A 16,220-nucleotide genomic window follows, 5' to 3' on the forward strand; every position below is an offset into this window, starting at 1 on the left:
ATGTTCTCTGATCTCTTTCTCATGTTCTTAGTGCATAGTATATATGGAGTCAGGAGGGTGATGCGTGTGTGTGGTATAGGGAGGGAGAGTTATTAGGTTTACAGTTTCACCACGGCCCGGCCTTGTCTAAGAATGCTGTCTCTACTGGCTCTGGTTCAGTGGTGTGTGTATGGCTTAAATGACTGTCTATTTTATTTATTTATTTATTTATTTATTCATTTATTTTCTTTTTTTAAGGGATTTCTTACCAAGAGGCTCAGGGATTGTCACTCGAAGACCACTTGTGTTACAGCTAATCAGCGGAGGCTCAGGTAGATACGCACCCATACCTACGTACAGCACATGCGCATATAGTATGTACAGTATGCGCAAACATCCTCACTTGTGATGGAGTGAACTGTTTTTAATCAGGTTTTTTTTTTTATGAAGAGAAAGTCCAGGTCTGATTGTATGTCATTTTTTATTTTTTTTTGGTAACCACTTGGGGTCAGTGTGTCGTCGTCTTTTTCCATAAACTGTTCGATAGAAAGACTCGTGTCGGTATATGAAAAGTTCAAAAAGACATTTTTATTATATCATTTGTGAAATTGAGCCTTTGTTGTTCTCCCGTTACGATCCGTCTCTCCCGTCTTTCTTTCTCACTTCTCCTTCTAGAGTATGCCGAGTTCCTGCACTGTAAAGGAAGGAAGTTCACGAACTTCGACGAGGTTCGACGCGAGATCGAAGCAGAGACGGACAGAGTTACAGGAGCCAATAAAGGCATTTCATCCATTCCCATCAACCTTCGTGTTTACTCACCATACGGTACAATCGTCACCTTATCAACTCTCATTTTCTAAAACGCTACTTTATTTGAATAATAATTACAACATATGAGTGTGTTCTAATATGAGAGTTTTCTTTCAGTGCTTAACCTGACACTGGTAGACTTGCCGGGCATCACTAAGGTTCCAGTAGGGGATCAACCTCCAGACATCGAATACCAGATCAGAGACATGATCATGCAGTACATTTGCCGGGAAAACTGCCTCATCCTCGCTGTCACACCGGCAAACATGGACCTGACCAACTCAGATGCCCTCAAACTGGCCAAAGATGTCGATCCACAAGGTAAGAATGTACATTTTGTACATTTCTGTCTTTTTTTTTTTTTCCCCTCTCATGATTTTTGGTTTCTCAGGTCTGAGGACTATTGGCGTCATCACTAAACTCGATTTGATGGATGAGGGGACGGATGCCAGAGACATTCTGGAGAACCGGGTACTACCCTTACGCAGAGGTACATTGTGCTTAATCCGTCTGGAACTAGGGTTAGGCGAATTCTTAAAATAGGCTAGTCGTGTGAAACTACATTATACACGGTTAACAGGCATAACATTATGACCACCTGCCTAATATTGTATTAGTCCCCTTTTGCTGCCAAAACAGTTCTGAACCATCGAGCATTAACAGCATTAACTTCTTCTTCAGAAGCTCGTCTGTTGGATCGGACCGCACAGACCAGCCCACATGCATCAATGAGCCTCGGTTGCCCATGACCCTGTCGCCGGTTCCCACTGTTCCTTCTTTGGACCACTTTTGAGCACTGCAGACCAGAAACAGCCCACCAGAGCTGCAGGAGATGCTCTGACCCAGTCTTCTAGACGTCACAATTTGTCCCTCGTCAAACTCATTCAAATCCTTACGCTCGCCCATTTTTCCTGCTTTTAACACGTCAACTTTGAGGACATAATGTTCACACTAACAGGTGCCATGATGAAGAGATAATCAGCGTTATTCACTTCACCACTTATAATGTTATGCCTGATCAGTGTCTATCGATGCATGTCGATTTTTTTGTTACCGGAACTATTGATTTATTGTCATATGAGTATGGACATGTGTGGACATGTGCATTGTGTGGGAAGCTTTTTAGCTGTAAGTAAATCTGTATGAGGTCATAGTGTTGATATGAGACAAGTTCCCTTCCTGTAGTCTCGCTGCCACAGGGTTTAGGTTACAGCTAGAGCTGCCTATAGGAACTGAACTGGTGCCAAGCAGTGTAGGCCACGCTCTCATTGGCAGCTAAAGCAAGGCCAGGTGCTGGGCGTTCATGCTTCGTGCTTGCAGTTTAATGAATTAGACACACACTCACACACACGCACACGTCATTCATTCTCCTTTCTATTTTCCATGCAGATTAGTGTTGAACACTTTTTCTAAATAGGCTTCAGTTTTACATTATTGTATAGATTTCCTCTTGCTGGGTTATTTTATTTTTTCTAGTCTTGCTGTTTGTTGTTTTTCATTCGCATATTTAACTATTCCTAAGGCTGTGTGTGTATTTATTTGGGATCGGTGTAGGTTATATTGGAGTGGTTAATCGCAGTCAGAAGGACATCGAGGGGAAGAAGGACATCAGTGCAGCCATCGCTGCAGAGCGGGTGTTTTTCCAGTCTCATCCAGCTTACAAGCACATGGCCGACCGCATGGGCACACCTTACCTGCAGAAGGTCCTCAACCAAGTGAGAGACAGAGAAAGAGATTTCTGTACATACAGTATATACTGGTGTATAAATACTAGAATAGTTAGAACAGATTGTCAGTGTTACTGCTGCAAATGTAAATTGCCATACAGGCATACAAAAAGGTCTGTTTAAACGAATCCCTGTGCGGATATATAAGTTGTGTTACCTGTTTTGTATCCATAGCAACTGACCAATCACATCCGAGACACACTTCCGGCGTTCCGTAACCGACTGCAGTCTCAGCTATTCTCACTGGATAAAGAGGCTGAGGAATACAGAAACACGAACCCTGATGACCATTCACGCAAGACCAAAGCACTGATGCAGTGAGTCACTCCATACAACCAGGACGTAATACAGTATAAACAGACTCATATAAACATTCACAAATCCAGTGGTGGACGAAGTACACAAAACATGTAATTGAGTTAAAGTAGAAAAACAAAAAAAAAAAAGTGCTCCCTTTAAACTTTCACTTGAGTAAAAGTACTAAAGTATTTGCCTTCAAATGTACTTAAGTATTCAAAGTGCTATGATTTATTATGGCTATAATGTTCCTATTATAATTTTTGTCACAAGACTCTTAATCAACTGAGTTTATGTGGAAAGACTCTGTCACTCTCAGCACACCAATCTATATTTTGTCAAACACTGATTGATATTTATTAAAATTGTAATGAGCCCAAAACCTTCTTTTAACTACTTAAAGAAAATCGTGCAGATGAGGTCACGGGTGTTGTGGCGAGTTCAAATCAGGAGTTCCTTTAATCATTTATTCCTCTCTAAATGTTTTGCTTGCGGTGTAATTGTATGTTGGTGATAAGTAGAAACCACCAAGTGGCAATCAGAACAAGTTTAAAACCATTGGCGGGCCGTGCATTTGGTACCCGGGGCCTTCAGTGGTGACTTACCCGACTTAATCCACCTCTTAATACCACCGCTATCACGTTGCAATTATAGAAACCATCAATACTGTACAAAAACGCAATATAACAACACGTGGAATTACAGAGAGAGAATAATTTCACATATTCAGGGTGAATACTATTTTACTAAAGCAAGAAACCCAGTTAAGACTCCAAACCTCTACACTACAACCACAACTGTGCACCTACATCATCTGGAGCAGTTCAGAATCAATATTTGTCTAATAACATGACCAAAACATTAAAAGTGTAAATAAAATACAACCTACTCACCAGAGATGCATACTCATAATGTGTACCGCTCTTTAGAGGCTGTAATTCAGTGGTACTGCTCATATTCACTGGTCTGGAAGTGGTAAACAAACCCTCTTCCGGGCTGAGACAAGCTAGCTAGCTTCAGGATTGGCTGACCTCCTCATGATGTCTAGCTTTTCTTGAAAATGGATTTTTAAGTATGTCTGAGACCAAATAAACTTTTCTTCCTCCGTAGGCATAAAAAAGCCTAACTCAGATGTATTAATGTGTAGAGCGCAAGACATGTGTTTTGCCAGTCGAACTTGACTGTAACAATTTCCCTCAAAATTTTTATTAAACTTTTTTTTGGCAAATGTTTCTTAAATTTATGAATTGTGCAGACGGATCTTGAATGTCACTAATAATGGCGAGTGTACGGCATCGGATCAACTAATCATCAACTGGTTCTACAAAATAGGTTAAAGGTGAATCTTGTGAGCCTTCAATTGGTGAGCATATACAGAAGGAGCAATTAACAATCTCTGGAAAAATTTAAACCATAATTTATACCAATATACTGAAACCGTGCATCGTCTGAAGGCAATTCAATGTTCATTGACACAAACACAGGCTTTTGCAAGAAATCCGATGGATTGTGCTACTTGTACAAATTGTTTTAAAAAAGGAACTTACTGGTTTGCAAATATTAAGGATGATGTAAGAAAACGCTCCAAAGCAACTGAGAAAAACTGTAATCTACCACTAAAGCTTTTTTCCCTCCATTGTACATATAATATCGATGCACTGAACTGTGGAGCTGCTCCACTTACAAAACTCTAATAAGGTATATTCTTGTCTTTACACTTTATTTCCTTTTGTATCTGTCAGGCTCATCCAGCACTTCGGGCTGGACTTTGAGAAGATGATCGAGGGCTCCGGTGACCAAGTGGACACTGTTCAACTCTCAGGAGGAGCCAAAATCAATCGCATCTTCCACGAGCGCTTTCCCTACGAGCTAATCAAGGTGTGTGCTGGCCATCACACATCTGTTTCACTACCGAAAACTTTGCATTGTGACAGTCTGCACTCATTCGCTGTCGCTCGCTCATTAGATGGAGATCGACGAGAAGGAGTTGCGGCGCGAGATAAGCTACGCCATCAAGAATATTCACGGGATCAGGTCTGGCTTTCAAACATCACAGCTTTATTTAACCTTTAGTCTGACAGCATAGTATATCCTCAGCTCATAGGTACATTTGCTGTGTGTGGTGGTCTGTTTGTTTGTTTGTCTAGGACAGGCTTGTTCACTCCTGACCTGGCGTTTGAGGCCATTGTTAAAAAGGAGATTGTGAAGCTCAAGGGTCCCTGTGTTAAATGCATCGATATGGTCATCCAGGAGCTCGTAGCCACAGTGAGGCAGTGCATCGGCAAGGTATTATAAGTGTTTTTTTAATACTACTGAAATGGAGCGCACGTGAACCGTGTACTCACGTGATTGTGGATGTTGTTGTCCAGTTAGGGACCTTTCCGAGGCTGCAGGAAGAGACAGAGAGAATAGTCACCACACATATTCGGGAGCAAGAGAGTAGAACCAAAGACCAGGTGAGAAGTAAACAAATGAGTAATTCAAATACGGTGATATCAAAATGTTTCGAGACGAGCTCTGGTTACAAGGAAGTACATCATTTATCTACGTTTACACACTATCATCTTTAAAATAGTCCCCTTGCACAGGGGGGGGTTTCAAGTTTCAAGCACTTTCTGTAATTCGTGCTGGATCTCCTCAAAGTCCGAAGTCCTCAGGAGCCAATAGGGTGGCGAAGGTCTTCCTGATCCTGATCTCTCAATTCTCATCGCAGCATCGCCGTATGTCAAACATACGGCATGTCAAACGTCTCCATGGCAGATTTGCCCAGTTTCAAGCAGAATTTCAGGTTTGCTTTTTCTTCTAACCTGCCGTCCATGATGACACAGACGATGTAACGCACGTGATCAGAATAGCACCAGAAACTTTTTGATACCACTTCTTATGAATAATATAGTTTTATTTTTCATATAAACGTATATAATATCGATTAATGCCTCATGTTCTGTTTTCATCCAACAGATCTTCCTTTCAGTAGACATTCAGCTTTCCTACATCAACACCAATCACGAAGACTTTATCGGATTCGCCAAGTGAGTTGTAATATCCAAGTATCTATAGCACAAACACTTATTCAGGCCAGGTTATGATAATAAAAAAAAGCAGCACTCTATTCCATTTGTTACTCTTTTTTTTCTATTTCAAGTGCACAACAAAGAAATAACCAGATTACCAGAAAGGCTTCCACATGGAACCAGGTGAGTAAGAGTCATGGAAATGGGAGCGTGACGGTGTGATATAGAGCTGTACATGGGACGTTTTTCTTCTTTTTTCTTTAAATACTGCTAGTCTGCTGAGAGTCCTGAGAGTCCACGCATTATAATCTTTTTTCTTTCTTGTTTTCTGGTTATCACGACACGATTGTTTCCTAGTGATCAGAACGTTCTGTGTATTTGTCATGAGAGCATGTTCTAGAGGCAGACATCTTCACTCAGGGACTTTAACGGTTTACTATAGACATCCAGTCGTTATGTTAAAACATGCACTTTTGGAAATTGCACACAGTTGCACGTGATCACCTCTTACCGTGCACGTGCACTTTACTCTTTACTTCTGTTCTTACATTACTCACATTTCAACCTCATATTTATAACATCTACCTTATACTTTTCACACCTAAACTCTGTTGTGTTTGATGTTTACTGTTTATTTATGTATAATTTGGAAGCAGCCGAAAGAAGACGATTTACTCCTGCTTTCTCACAGTATATGCACGTTGTCCCTTAGTAACGAAATTGCGTTTGTTTGTATACTGTGTATGCAGAAGAATGACAATAAAGCTTGAGTTGAGTTTAATGATGCTGCCTCTAGAGCGTGCCCTTATGCCCAATACACAGACAAGTTCTGATCACGAGGAAACCATGAATGTTGTAATAAAATAATTTTGAGATCACAAGAAAATTAAATCGTATTCACGAGAAAAATGTGACGATGCAAACCTCGACACCAGGCGCCGGGGGCTTGGTACTTAGTGCAAACTGCGAGACGAGATCGCACTCTAAGAGACGAGCGTTTTGATACGTCACATGCCTGCTTTTGCATCTGTTTTATGACGTCAAGTGCCGTCACCACATCACCTGCCATTCAAGTCCCCTCACCGTGCTGAGCGTTCAGAAGTGTCACACGTCAGAAAGAAAAATATATTATAGTGGCATATAAAGGACTTCTGTAACAATCTGATCACTGCACATATGATATGATATAATTAGACGCTCCTTTAAAATTTATATTGTCCCCAAATTCAAGCACTTCACACCGATTTAAAGTAAAGAGACCTGTACATTATAAATGGTTTTTAAATGTTCGATAGTAATAAATAAACAATACAAACTAAGGTATAAACTTTGTTTTTATTCATCGGCTGTGTTTTTTCAAACACGTATGTCAAAATGAGTCATTTAAAATTGTTACAATGTTTCTTCCTGTCCTGTAACCTTTGTGAAAACATGCCACGTCTGCATGCTGGAAATGAAAAACCCAGTCCCAAAGCACATCTCTGTGAATGTAGACGCTTTAGTAGAAAAAAACTGGTCACAAAGCATTTGAGATATTGTACCTAACATCCTTTTTTTTTGTGTTGTCTGTGGTTTGTGTTTCTTTCCTCAAGTTTGCTTTTATAGTATATTACAGATTACTCACTAATAACTAACAATACCCTTTTAATAATGTACTCATGTACTCATAACTGTTTGTTGTGTCTCTGCCCCTTTTACCATCTGCTTCTTTATATTGTTTTGCAGTGGTGGACAAAGTACACAAAATCATATACTCGAGTTAAATTTGATTTCGAGTTGATTTCCCAAAATGTAGATGTAAGTTATTTTAAATGTAGTGAAATAAAAGTCTCCCCAAAAGGAAATCCTTCAGTAAAGTACAGTTACACGAAAAAGTTACTGTAGTACAGTAACGAATCACATTTACAGTAAACCCCCGTGTTCTTTTTTTTTGTATACAGTACTGTACTGTATTAACATTTTATACTTAATAATTATATTTTTATCCATAAATGTCATTGATTCAACATAAAAACCCACCAAACAAATGAGTTATGAGCCAAATGCGGGGGATTACTGTACTTCCTTACTGCCCACCACTGCTCTTTAGTCACTCACATTTATTTCTAGTCTCGTAAAACCTAATTGAAAATAATTCATTTTCACATTCAAACAGGGTCCTGTAACACTGCAGGTTGTTGTTCTGTAAGATTCCCTGTTCTTTTCCGCATTTCCGTTTTTAATAAAGAGTCCACACGTCCTTCCCTTTTCCCTTCTTGGCCTTTTGCGCTCATGCACTTCTCCACCTGTTCAGCAGGGGGCACGGTGAGTAACTCACATCCACACCGCATGAAGCCTCTGTTTTATCAGATCCACTACCGAACAAGGGTACTTCATCCGATTTTAGAATCGATCGCTTTATGTCTTTCTGTCTCTAAGTTTGCAAGAGATGTACTTGATGAACGTGTAAGGATGCCCTCTAGTCTTATAGTAATGATGTTCTTCTCTCTGACGTTTTTAGGCTGCCGCACCTCCACCTCCCAGTCAAATTGTACGAGTCCTAAGTGTCTGTAAGCTTTACTGTCTGCCGTCCACTTCTCCTTCTGCCGTCTGCAGCTTCTAACACCACGGCCCGAAATGCATGGAACCGAGGGATCAAAACGATTCCATGAATCCGCACAGCTTTTTAACGATTATCTCTTTAGTCTGAAACTATTTATTTCCTCCTGATCTAATGCACCATAAATTCCAAGAAACCTCTCCTCTCCTCTTGATCATTCAGCCTGCCGTCATTAACATTATGAGGTGGAAAGAGTAATCAAATATAAGTACAAGTTATAGGTCTAAAAATCTACTCATGTAAAAGTAAAAATGTACTGAAGTCAAACTTTTCTTTTCTTTTTTTTTTTTTTTTTTTTACTCATTAGTTAAGCGCAATACTTCAACCAAAACATTCTTACAGTTTAGTTGCTTTGGAGCGTTTTCTCAAATCAGCCTTAATATTTGCAAACCAGTAAGATCATTTCTCGAAACAATGTGTACAAACAGCACATTGGATTTCTTGCAAAAGCCTGTACTTTCTTTCATCATCCTTAGTTCATCTCTCAAAAGTAAATATTTGTGTCAGTGAACAAATCATTGCCTTCAGAACTCTGGGTCCTTTTGTCATTGATCACAATCAAGATAGGCAAAATGTCAAGGCATGTTGTCAGTGTGACGCTGTGCAGTTTCAGTATTTTAATATAAACTACAGGTTAGATTACAGTGATTGAATGCAAAAAGACCGGACAGGATTCAAGTCCGAGTTTATTTCCTATAGTGCGTTTCACAATGGACGTTGCCTCAAAGTAGCTTAACAGAATTTAATAATTTAAGTGAATGGTGTGCATTTATCCCTGATGAGCAGCCTGGGTGACTGTGGTAAGGAAAATCTCCCTTAGATCTTATGAGGAAGAAACCAGATTTAAAAGGGGAACACATCCTTATTTGGGTGATCTTAAGGGTGTGATTATAAATTTTAAAACAATACAAAACAGCAGAGAGTGAGACACCATGAGCACCGGAGTGTGAGATTATGAGTGATGTTCTTTCTTATACAGTGACGTTGTGGAACCAGGAGCTACTGAACAACTCATAAAATAGCTCAACGTTTGAGATCATCATAGATATAAAACACCAGCTTCTCCATGCCAGAGCCTTTAAACATTTAAAGAGGTCCAATGTCCAAACTGTACATGAAGTAGGATCCTTCTACTGTACTGTAATAGTAATTCTGATCCGAGAAACGCTCCAAAGCAACTGAGGAAAAATTGTAAATAGAAGTAAAATTAAGTTAGGTGCTGGGATACTGGGTTCGGAAGGTTGGGTGGTTTAAGCCCCGGTATCGCCAAGCTGCTGCTTTTGGGCCCTTGATCAAGGCCCTTAACTCTCTGTGCTCCAGAGGGGGGAATCATATCTGACCCTGCACTCTGACCCCAGCTTCCAGCTGGGATATGCTAAGAAAGAATTTCACTGTGCTGTAATGTATACGTGACAAATTAAGCCTATTCTTTTCTATACGATTTTGAAAATTAGAAGTACGACTCAATTACGACGTGAGTAAAAGTCATTGTTTACTTTCCACCTCTGGTTATCATGTTTACCCCCTGCTGAGCACACGTATGGCTTTTCACCGAATTTGTATCATACGAAAAGTGTGTGACGATGCTCCCAAACACAATATATCTACTGTGGAATCTCCAGGCTTGTAGATTTACAGTCGCTGATCTCCGTCCATCTGGTGTGTGGTGCATGTGTGCTTGTGTACAGTTTATTAGGATCACACAGGGTTTCTAGGTGATTGTTTTGGTTTGTTTGTTTATTTATTTTGTGAGACTCGATTTCTCAAAGGCAGTTAATTACCCCTATTTTGCCAAGAACTATATGGGGGGTGTTTGGGGTTTTTGTATTGGAATGTGACCATTGATATGATGCAGTGCAGATTTTAGATTTGAACAAATGAATGAAATTATACTGTATATTTTTACATATACAGCCTTTCGCACTGATTTGTAACCGTATACTGGATAAATAAAGCCTCTTAGCTTTTTAAATATGGTTCTGCTTGGAGAACTTTCTTGGAGGGTTCTTGCAGGTTCCCTGAATGGAGCCTTCTACATTTCATACACTGCAGTTCTGGATATGTTTTCTTTCAAACGATCATGTTTTTGTACATGGATCTTGTTAAACAGGAAGTGTGTGCCCTCTTTACTAGTCTATCTCACGTTCTTTCTTTTGCTCTCGTCCACTCTTTCTCTATGTGTCTGCTTCATTCTCTCTTTGCCAGCTGGGCTTTCTCCTTCCCTTTCTTTCATCACCTCCGCCCCCTCATCCCTCCGTTTTCTCTCATCCTCTGCCTGCATCGCTCTTATTTTAGCCCCCCTTCCTTTATTCTCTTACACCAGTCCTTTCCTCTTCCTCTGCCGGTCAGGACACATCCTAAAGCCCCCACCTGGGCTGTGCACTTTTTTTTTTAAATGCATACAAACACGGATATTAATATGCTTCTATTCACACATACACATTCAGTCACACATCACTATTTCAACTTTATTACATTCCCCCCCCCCCACAAATAACACTTCTCCGCCTCTGTTTTTCCGAAGACTGGTGAAACGAACTCTTCCTTCTTTCACGGCTTCGAAAGTTGGAGTCCTGACCTCTTTCTTGTTTTGCAGGTCATCCAAAAAGGCTGGCTGACCATCAACAATCTTAGTCTGATGAAGGGAGGGGCCAGAGTGTACTGGTTCCTGCTCACTGCACAGAGCCTCTCCTGGTTCAAAGATGACGAGGTGAGGTTTGGCCTGCTTCTGTTTCACTCGAGTTCTCAATCGAGCATCCGCTGCTATGTTCCGGGCAATAGACGCGAGGAGAGTTCCAGAGTCTCAGAAACGCTCCTCGTTTGGGCGCGATCGACCGCCCAGATAAATGGTCCTTCTTGTCGCGTGGCCTGTCAGGTGGGCTGCCATCTGTCTGCCTGTCTGTGCCTGCTGTACAGGTGCAGGAAGTTCTGCACAGCAAGTGTAGACAGGCAGACAGACAACGCTCTCAGCCAATGATGCGTTCTCTTGATCCGACTCTTGTACTGGAATCGAACGAATATCAAATCATACCTAAGGATATGAGTGAGACACGGAAAAAGACCCTGTAGGGGGGCATAATTAGAAGCGTGATGAGTTTCGGTATGGAAAACCGACCCTGAGCAAAAATTCCGTGGCTGGATTTTTTACACTATAGGTTCCCACCTCGACTTACTTTTCCGCTTTTGCCCTCTGTAACCCTCGCTTTCTTGCTCACTCTCTGTTGGGAATAGAGGCATTTGGATCAGATCACCCTGACACAGCTGGATTCCCCCCAAGCCAAACTAACACACACACACACATACAATTTGGGCCCGAATACAAATGGTTCGACGAATAAACACATAGTTCGACAAACACAAACAGTCTGCGATAGAAAGGCGTACGCAACAGACATAGTGTAATCACAGACACTCTTAAAGGACGGGACACATATTTCTGACTTCCCCATGTGACTAAACAGACACTTTACTGCACTTACACTGGCCGCTAAAACCTAATTACAGCTTTCTGAACACACAAATATTACTGATCATAATATAAACGTCTCCGTGTTTCTGTCTGTGTGTCTTATTAGTAGACCTATCAGGCAAAGTTGAGATCTTTATAACAATCGTTTTCGATACTATAAAGTTCTTCGAAAGAGAGGAATTTCCGAAAGGGAAAAAAAAAAGAAAGAAGTGCCGCCTGCACTAGCTATTCCTACATTTCTGTCGTATCCATTGTCCCGTGTGCATCAAATGCCCAAAGACCGCCTTTCCAAATCTGTAGTTTCAATCCAAAAGCACATTTCTGTATTTTTTCTCTTACAATCGCCACCATGCCTGAACACAATTTGCTCAAATAGTATTAAACGTGCCTTTAGAACAAAACCCAGTAATTGTATTCCTCTTTCACATACTCAAAAAGACATTTTGTTCGGCGCACACGTGAAGCCGTTAGTCGGTTTTAGTGCTGACTCCTTGCCTACGCCTATTTCCTTTACCTCTGCGCCGTGACTGTGCTCCGTCCATTCTTCTCTGGCATACATCTTTAATTCACACTTCATTCGTCTCCTGACTTAAATTGGCCTCTCTCTTTCTCGCTCTCTTTCTCTCTGTGGCTGACAGTCTCTCTGGGACCATACACATTCCTGGCTGGAAAATTGTAAGCCTTTGTCCAAACATCAGCCTCCATGAGCCTGCCGAGAAAGAAAGCGAGAGAGAAAGAAAAAGAGAGAGATAGAAAGATAGAGTGATATCCCTTTTGCCTTCTCAATCCTGCACCCCTTCACCCCTTACAGCCTATCATATAGCCATTTTCTGTCTCTTTTTTTTTCTTTCTCCCTCACACACACACACACACACACACACACACACACACACACACACACACACACACACACACACACACACACGCACACACTCCTCTCCTTGCTCATCAGCTAATAGGTCAGCAGCTGTACCACAACTGCACACAGCCATCGTTCTAGATCTTTTTTTTTCGGTATTTCTAGTGCCGCTGGTTTGGATAAACCATCCCAACACTAAACAGACACGCATTCCTGGAGTCTCTCTCTCACACACACACACACACACACACACACACACACACACACACACACACACACACACTCTCTCTCTCTCTCTTTCTCTCTCTCTCTCTCTCTCTCTCTCCAGTTCTGTCTCTCACACTCATGCTGCATGAGAGAAAACAGATGACTCTGACTAAGCCTCGCTTTCTCTCTCTTACTACATCGCCACACTAACTCTGTGTGTGTGTGTGTGTGTGTGTGTGGGGGGGGGTTAAGTGTCCAAATGTCTGAGAGCAGTTTCATGTATATGTGCAGCTCAGAGCTGTCTCATATATACGTGTGTGTGTGTGTGTGTGTGTGTGTGTGTGTGTGTGTGTGTGTGTCAGAGTTCTGCTCATACCAGATCATACGATTTTACCATGCATGCAGGAGTTCGAGTTCGTTCAGAGCTCTCGGGAGGAACACACCGAGTACGCTGCACACGTTTATTTTAAGCTAGTACCTAGCGATGCCTAATCAGCGCGCTGCTGCACGTGCGTCAGTTTAGTCACTGACTTTTATCACACACACCAGCAAATCCACTCTGACCCTCGGCCATTCACATGCAAGCGATAGTAAATTAGCCCGATTAGCAGACACCGTACAAACCTTGTTTGCCGACAGAACCACGAAAGAAACCTTTAAAAAAAAAAAAAAAGCTTGGCGGCATACGAGTGCAAGTCTGGTTGCGTCGCCAATCCATGCACAGTCTAACCAATGTGCAGACTACTGTACACCAGTATGATCCTGAACAGGTAGTCTGAACACTGGGATGACGGAGCAGGAGATTCCCTCCCTTCTTGTCACACTTTCTCGTTTCCTCATTTCTCTCTATCTACTCTATCTACTCAGCCCATTCTCTCTGGCTCAGACTTTCACAGGAGGAGGTGGAAGATAAAAAAATAAATAAACAAGATAGAAATAGTGTCCTTTTTTCCCCCCCTCAACCCCCCTCCCTTTCCATCTGCCACTGGCTTCCCGGTGCAGGGGGCAGAAGGACACGCGCGGAGCTCCGTTGTCGTTTTTCGTCTCGTTCCTGTTTTCCGCCCGGTTTCCTCTCGTTGTTTCCCTCTCACCGCTCCGGTCGAGTATCCAGTCTTGACGTGGCACATTTCACTCCTGTAGCCGGCAGTCTGGCGGCGCATTTAGGGAAGGCATGGTGAAAAAAGAGCGAGAGAAGAACGAGAGAGCGGGCGGAGAATGAGAGAGAGAGGGAGAGAGAGGGAGGAACCTGCTGGCCATATAAGGGGTTGAAAGGACCCTCTGGGAATTGATTTTTTTTTTTGGATTGTCTTGCTATCAAATTTTTTTTTTTCTTTTCAGACTTTCAATCCTTGGCCACGATGCTCTGCTGTCCACACCTCCATCAGCGGTTCTCCAGTTCTCTCCACTCCTCCCATATCTATCCACTTTCTCTACACTTCTGCACTTCTGCTTTCTCTCTCTCGATCTCTCCCTCTAAAGCGGTACCAGATGTTGTAGTCTTGACGCCAGCCCGTCATTTCTGACCTTTTTTTTTTAACCTCTAAAAATCTCCGGCAGGAAGTGGGCCTCTGAAAGGGAAAAATGAGAAAGTTTTAGAGGGGTACAGACTAGGAAAAGGGAGAAGGGATTGAGTAAAATTGAAAGGAGGAAAGAAAAAAAAAGAAGAAGAAGAGCATGAGGGTTAGGAGGAAAGGGTACAGGATATGACTAAGTCTTAGCTGATCTATTTATATTCCTTTTTCTGAATTTGTTGCTTTTTGAAATCCCAGTCTCTCACAGTCTCCTCAAGGTTGACGCCTTTGGTTATTGTCGTTTGGTCCGTCTCTGCAACTTCTCCTCCGCACCGTGTAATCCAAGCCGTTTCCTGAGACCCCAGCCCCTCTTGGACTGAAGGAGGAGGAGAGACAGAGGGGGGGGGGGGGCTGCCCCGTTTCTTTTTGAGAAATGTTGTGTTTTAGAGGCTCAGGCCGAATAATGACTTCCACATGTGGGCCTTTTTTTCCTATCTTTTAAACCCCCTTTCATTCTTTACCTCCCCCTCCCAAGTCTTTTGCCACTCGCTGAAAATCGCACAGCATCCCTGAGTGTTTGGTCTCCCCTTCAGCTGCGTTAACTCTGATTACATAGATTTAGATCACACCAGCTCTGGGGCGCTTCAGGACCAGTGCGAAGCTGCTTTTAGGCTGTTATTAGAGCTGATTGGTGTTAAACGTAAAAATCACTAGATCGGTTGAACGATCTCACATGCTTCCATTCGGCTCAGGTCGTGCAATTCAACGTGTTTAGAGGTTTCGCTTTTCAAAGGCAGAAAACAATCAAGACGAAATTCCTTCGGCAAATTCCAGCACCCGCACGACTTCCAGCTCTCCAATCGTGTACACGAATCCCATTTGGTTTCTTTCATTCTCTGGCAGCAATTATATCCCATGGCTTTTTCCATCGAATGAATTGCTTCTATTCGGTCATTTCGTCGGGCAATTCCGTCGATGCTGTGCGTCAATAATCCAGAATACTTATTCATGTTCGAGTTTCAGCTTGCATTCATATATTTGCGTCAGGGCGAGGAGACCACTGAAGATTATCCGATCAACAAACAGTGTTTTCCACGACGCTGATGATTTTTTCATTCAAGAATTCGAACATCAGCTAAATCCTGTAAAATGATAGTTGTGGATTTATCAATTTGTTTTTACCCAAACAAAGCACACATGCAGAGTGTTACATATACATTACATGATGAAGTCTAGTAGATCAGGTGCATAACATCACACGAAAAGTCCCCTTTCCCCTCCAAAATCATCTATTAAAATATATTGTCAAATTGATATCATATTACATTTATAGTATAATATTATACAATGCTGCAATTCATTAATTGGCTTGGTAACAGTCAGAATGTTTTATTATTGTAATTGATGTAAGAATAAATGTAAGAATTTGACATCTTCTAAAAGCTAAAAAATCTATTGAAACTGATTAGAAAAGTTTCATTTCTGTCCCTGCTGTAAACTGACCACCACATAAACTATGAAAAATAGCAAAGATGTTAGGAGTCAGCTGTCCACGGTTGTCCTCAAGGTACCAGCACACTAACCCGCTCAGCGAAATATCGTCTAATTATCGTTATACAACTAAATTGTAAAACCTGCTATAGAAAGCTGACAAATAATGAGTCCGTAATCAATCACAATAACTTCGCTAATGCAACCCGCACAAGGTAACCGCAGAAGCATCGGCTCAGTTAGTCAGCGTTGCTGTC

At 41.7% G+C, this 16,220-nt stretch overlaps 1 protein-coding gene across 14 annotated transcripts in view; it reads left to right on the forward strand.

Annotated features, from left to right (window-relative positions):
* Window positions 1-16,220, forward strand: part of dnm3a (dynamin 3a) — a 36,465-nt gene that overhangs the window by 4,870 nt on the left and 15,375 nt on the right. For 5 of the 14 annotated variants that reach the window (XR_014537063.1, XR_014537065.1, XR_014537066.1 and 2 more), the window contains exons 3-16: window positions 238-311; window positions 655-804; window positions 907-1,110; window positions 1,181-1,279; window positions 2,344-2,504; window positions 2,691-2,833; window positions 4,556-4,691; window positions 4,780-4,847; window positions 4,961-5,099; window positions 5,183-5,269; window positions 5,775-5,845; window positions 5,959-6,010; window positions 8,328-8,357; window positions 11,023-11,136. Coding sequence is in view for 7 of the 14 variants with exons in the window: in XM_083563300.1 (XP_083419426.1) it covers window positions 238-311; window positions 655-804; window positions 907-1,110; window positions 1,181-1,279; window positions 2,344-2,504; window positions 2,691-2,833; window positions 4,556-4,691; window positions 4,780-4,847; window positions 4,961-5,099; window positions 5,183-5,269; window positions 5,775-5,845; window positions 5,959-6,010; window positions 8,328-8,357; window positions 11,023-11,136 (1,528 nt within the window). In the remaining 7 variants the exon portion in view is untranslated. Of the gene's footprint in view, window positions 1-237; window positions 312-654; window positions 805-906; window positions 1,111-1,180; window positions 1,280-2,343; window positions 2,505-2,690; window positions 2,834-4,555; window positions 4,692-4,779; window positions 4,848-4,960; window positions 5,100-5,182; window positions 5,270-5,774; window positions 5,846-5,958; window positions 6,011-7,419; window positions 7,603-8,327; window positions 9,311-9,371; window positions 11,258-14,299; window positions 15,525-16,220 lie in introns of those variants that run through there. The other 9 variants (XR_014537064.1, XR_014537067.1, XM_083563301.1 and 6 more) reach the window with 7 other exon arrangements.

Source organism: Silurus aristotelis (genome assembly GCF_946808225.1).
Source record: "Silurus aristotelis genome assembly, chromosome: 15".
In the NCBI taxonomy this organism is placed as follows: Eukaryota; Metazoa; Chordata; class Actinopteri; order Siluriformes; family Siluridae; genus Silurus; species Silurus aristotelis.